This window comes from Hyla sarda, chromosome 2 (genome assembly GCF_029499605.1).
Source record: "Hyla sarda isolate aHylSar1 chromosome 2, aHylSar1.hap1, whole genome shotgun sequence".
Classification (NCBI taxonomy): domain Eukaryota; kingdom Metazoa; phylum Chordata; class Amphibia; order Anura; family Hylidae; genus Hyla; species Hyla sarda.
In genome coordinates, this window is record NC_079190.1 from 373,578,210 (window position 1) to 373,583,596 (window position 5,387).

The following is a 5,387-nucleotide window of genomic DNA, read 5'->3' on the forward strand; positions in this document are numbered from 1 at the left end:
CACAGATGTGTACGGGAGGAAGTTTTACTGGAAACCATTTGGTTTATGTTCTTAGGCAGGGGAGAGATGTACTTTTTCTTTAGTCATCTCAAACGTAGCCTATTTTGGATACCTATTTAGGGTGCGTTTACACGTACAGGATCCTACGCAGATTTGATGCTCAGGATTTGTAACTGCAGATTAGAAGCTGTGCTCAGTCATTCAGTTTACATTGAAATCTGCAGCAGAAAATCCTGCGCATCAAATCTGCATACATGTGAACGTACTCTTAGAGAATGTTAAGTGATTTTAACTACATCTGTCTGCCCCTCCACACCCCCCCCCCCCCTCAAAAAAAAATAGTTTAATGCTTATAAGAAGAAAGAGGAGAGGTTTTAGTATTTGAGCCCTGGTACCTCATAGGGCCCGAAAGCACCTTATATGTCATGTAGCATTTCCAGATATATTGCAACTACTGTAAATAATGTATAGAAGTGCTTAGTGTTAAATATGCTATATAGTAGTGCCCATTAAGTAAAGGAAACATGACCTAATATGACTTAAAAAGATGAAACAAGACCAAGATCACTTGCTAATATTCAAACATCTTACAAATGTTGAGGATGGTGGCTATAGCTAGGCGGAAAAGACATGTGGGGCTATTGACAGCTCTGTCCTGAGGGATGTTTAGTGATTCCTCTATCCCCAGAACAGGGCTTTACTAATCTTTTGATAGGCTTGTAAGTTATGACAACCTAGCCCCCTGACTTTATGGGTTTTGGTAAAGGGGTAAATATAGAATTACATGATAAGGAAATGTATAAGATAACCTAACAAATAATCATATAAAAAAGTTTTAATGCCAAAAAAATTTAAAGGCCAGAATGTACTAGATCTGAACATGACTTGGGTAATAGGACTGGAACTGCATTTTTTTATGATGAGAAATGACAGATTTAGCAGCCTGCTACTTAAACCGTACCACCAGCTAAGCTTCCACCTATGGCTACGTGACCTGACAATGAACCAGGGTCATTGATTTCTCTGACCTATATGCGGTTATCTAGATGTAGCAAGTTGCAAGCATGTGCAGTATGTAAAAACTTGTTCAGTGGAGATCCATCACTACTGACACTAAATATAGCTTAAAATGTATTCACAACTTAAAACTTCAGAACAGGTAAGTAAAATGTGAACAACATGTGACGCACAACACATTTCAAATTGGTCATTTAAGGCTTGCAAGCATTAGTAAGTGAATTAACTTTTATACTAATTAATTTGCTATTTGGTAGCAGCACTTGGTCCGGGCACCAGAGTCTACATGTGCAGTATGGCTCTATAGACACACATGGGGCTGTATAATAACCATTGGGGGTTGTAGAGAACAGTTATTTACCTATAAGTATGAGCCTTTAAATAGATGGAAAAAAATGAGAACTTCGTAGCCTTCAACTACTTTGCCGAACAGTACATGCTTTCCGTCCAGCCATTCAGTTTTAGCAGTGCAGATAAAGAACAGGGAACCATTTGTGTTAGGTCCAGCATTGGCCATAGACAAGATATCAGGTCCGGTGTGCTTCAGGGTGAAGTTCTCATCAGGAAACTTGGCTCCAAAGATTGACTTTCCTCTGGTTCCATTGTGATGAGTGAAGTCTCCTCCCTGGCACATGAAGTTTGGGATGATTCTGTGGAAGGTGGATCCCTTGTAGCCAAATCCTTTTTCCCCAGTGCACAACTGGAGGAAGTTATCTGCTGTCTTTGGGACAACATCTGATTTCACCTCTATAATAACGCGGCCAATAAACTCTTCATTTGTGGTAACATGGTAAACTTTAGGAAATGCCATGATTCGGGATCAAAGCTGAACTCTGAAACGTTAATGCATTTGTATGATCTGTTTTGTTAATATCAGTGCTTTGATTTACATAACATAATATTCCAACAGTATTACAACTCATTTGCATACATAGACTTAGGGGTTACCTGATGTTAACCCTTTAACCGGAGTGAAGAAATATGTCAATTATTGTGGGAGTATTCCCAAGTCGCAGTGCCCAGAATAGTCTTGGATAAGAATCAGTAGTGCTGGAGATGGCATGGCCAAGAGTGGAGTTAAGGTTTGTAGCCTGGGAGCAGCCATTTAATTAAGAAAAAGTGGAGTATTCAAAAAATAATCCAAAGCCTGCTGAAAAAGACTAAACTTGAAACTGGCAAATAAATTAAAGTTAAAAAAAATGGTTTGGACACATGTGTCTGTGGCCACTGTAAAAAAGCAAACAAAAACCATATACTTACCTACCTCAGTTACTCCCAGGGGTCTCCCACAGGGTCACCCAGTGGATCTAACCCCCCCCCCCATTAAATTGACTAATTTCTACAATGTTGAACTGTTCAGCCAATCACTGACAGAACACTGCTGCAGCCATTGGTTGGATTTGGAAGTAGCGGCTGAAGAATTTAACGGGAAATGAAGGACTTCACACAACATTTTGTAAAACAAGAACAAATCAAGAAAGAGATGTTCTAAGCTTTTTTTTTTTTTTTTTTTTTAAATATTCGATCAAACAGAATGGGGTTTCATGTGGCGATAAATACTGCAATATTAATGAATATATTGTGGAGAGTCTTTCTTCTTATTGCTAAATCCCAGATAAACTAGCTTTAGGTTAATAAACTTGAAGCATTTCAGACATGAAAGAGGTTACAAAGAATTCAGTCATTGCCCTGTAGATTCAAAGTCTACAACCTCCGCACAGAGTAGCTCTTAAATAATCCATAATTCTCTTGAACTATTCTTCAGGGTAAATAAATAATCCCACACAAAAAAAAAAATGCAGGTCAACTGTCTGTATAATTATGGCTATGTTCAGGTCTAATTTTAATTGTCATAGTATTTCTTCTGCTGGCATAGAGAAAGAGAGGTATTGCATAAATCACTGGCAGGCAGTCATCCATACAGTGTATAATGACATTTACAGTACATCCCTGCAAGGCAGAGCTGGAAGTAAAAAAAAATGTCTAACACATAGAAGGATTTTGTACTTGATACTGAGAAAGTAAAATTGTTTCAGGTACTGGATATGGAAAGTATATTAGTATACTGATTGTTTTTTTCTGCCAGTGTCCCTTTCCACTTTTCATTTAAATTGGTCATTATCTCTCTCCAGCTTTTAAAAGGTGATGTACACGTATACAGTGCAGTAAGAATTATTTCAGGCTTGTACTTGTGGCTGTGTCAGAGATACAGTTCTTTTGATTCATGATACGCATTGAGATAATTTGTGTAGCTGAAGGTCACGGAGAGATAGTTCATAGGAACCCGGAGCAATGTCTTATGACACAGAGAGATACACAGTTGTGGATGGATCTGGAACCGTGAACACATCTTAAAAAACATCTTTTAATCTGCACATGCTATGGCTCGGAGAAGAAGTATTAGGTAAAAGAAAATGTATTTTCCTTTTTGCATTTGTAACATTTGAGAGAATAGGTGGATGAGATCCCAAGACAGATTATCGAGATTGTAGTTATTTCATTAAGAAAAAAAGATAGTTCAGAGGTGATCTGATCACCATGTACCACTATATAAATGGACAGTACAGAGATGTGATCTTTTTTATACCTAGGCTGGTAACCATGATAAGGGGCATCCTCTACATCTAGAGAAAAGGTTTCACCATCATCCTTTACTGTAAGAGCAGTGAGACTATTGAACGTTCTCCCACACAATGTTAATTCAAGAGGGGCCTTTCCTAAACTATAATTTTTAAAGTTATGAATATTGGATTTCTAGAGGTGGTAGAATTCAGAAGGAATTTTTCCTTAGTACAGGCAATTGGAATTTGATTCATAGTTTTTTTTTTTTTTTTTGCCTTCCTCTGGATCAACACAATAGGGGCATAAATCAGGGCTGTATTAAGAGAATCATGGTCCTCGTGCTGAAGATTTTTATTGGTCCTTTTTATGGAAACCTATCAAATAAAAAAACAAAACAGGCTTTGCAGGTTCTCCCCCTCCCTGATATGTCAGTGACAGGCAGGCAGTCTGCAAGTGGCTGTTAGTAGAGCAAACTTGAATGGCACAGCCGACAAAAGTATAGCGTATGTACATAGTGACTCCTCCAGCAGAATAATGAGTGCAGTTCTGGATTATAATACAGGATCAGTATAGGATAAGTAATGCAATATTAATGTAATAGCGTATAATACTGTATGTAACGCAGGATCAGTGTCATGTCTGTATTGGCCTGTGTTCACACACAGTTATTGGTTTGGTTGTGTGTGAACAGTTTTATGTTCCCTGGTTAGGGAATAGTTAGGCCTTTAGCTTGCTTAGGTGTGTCTATTTAAAGTCCGCCCAGTCTAGCCTCTCGGCTAGTGATTGAGATCATTATATCCTGGCTTGCCAACATGCTGGACATGCTGCTTTGTAGCTCTTGGTGAAACACTTTATTTAAGCTTTTTATCGACTATCTCTGTCTTTGCGTACACTTTTTATTTTCTGGGTTTAGGCATGCTTATAGTAGATTTTAATCTGTGTTTGTATAGTCGGTTTTACGATTTGTATATCTTTTCTGCTATGTGTCTGTTCACACTGTGTTTTCTCTTGTATCCGTTCTTATGAAGTTATGTGTTTTATATTTCTGTTTTTCTACTGGTGAGTGTGCCGCTGGCCAGTAGTCTATTTAGATTTATTATTAATGGCTACTAATGCCTACTTGGGACAGATAAAAGTATTTATGTAGAGCAAGAGGTGGCCCAGGAGATCTAGCTCTGAGAAATGAAAAAACACAAACACTGACTGAGATCTGTTCCTTAAATTGATACTCCGGTGAAAAACTTATTTTTTTTTTTTTATCGGCCTGTGCCAGAGAGTTAAACAGATTTGTAAATTACTTCTATTAAAAAATCTTAATCATTCCTGTACTTATTAGCTGCTGAATATTACAGTGGAAATTATTTTCCATTTGAAACACAGTGCTCTCTGCTGACATCTCTGTCCATTTTATGAACTGTCCAGAGTAAAAGGAAATCCCCATAGCAAACATATGCTGTTCTGGACAGTTCCTTAAATGGACAGAGATTTCAGCAGAGAGCACTGTGCTCATGATGTCAGCAGACAGCTCTGTGTTTCAAAAAGAAAATAATTTCCTCTGTAGTATTCAGCAGCTAATAAGTACAGGAAGGATTAAGATTTTTTAATAGAAGTAATTTACAAATCTGTTTATCTTTCTGGTACCAGTTGATTAAAAAAAAATAAATAAATAAAACGGAGTACCCCTTTAAACCTATTGCATTCAAAGACTGCCGCTATGCAATGTCCAAGATAAATTCCTGCAAATATTTTTGGTGTCAGATATCATGCTTTTTAAGGCAGGGATTAGCATAGAAAACTCTAGAATTCAC

General features: G+C 37.6%; 1 protein-coding gene across 1 annotated transcript; it reads right to left on the reverse strand.

Annotated features, from left to right (window-relative positions):
- Positions 1–1,378: 1,378 nt before the first annotated feature.
- Positions 1,379–1,828, reverse strand: LOC130357478 (peptidyl-prolyl cis-trans isomerase F, mitochondrial-like). Its single transcript, XM_056560174.1, has one exon. The coding sequence runs from the start codon at positions 1,826–1,828 to the stop codon at positions 1,379–1,381; it is 450 nt and encodes a 149-aa protein (XP_056416149.1).
- Between the last annotated feature and the right edge of the window lie 3,559 nt (positions 1,829–5,387).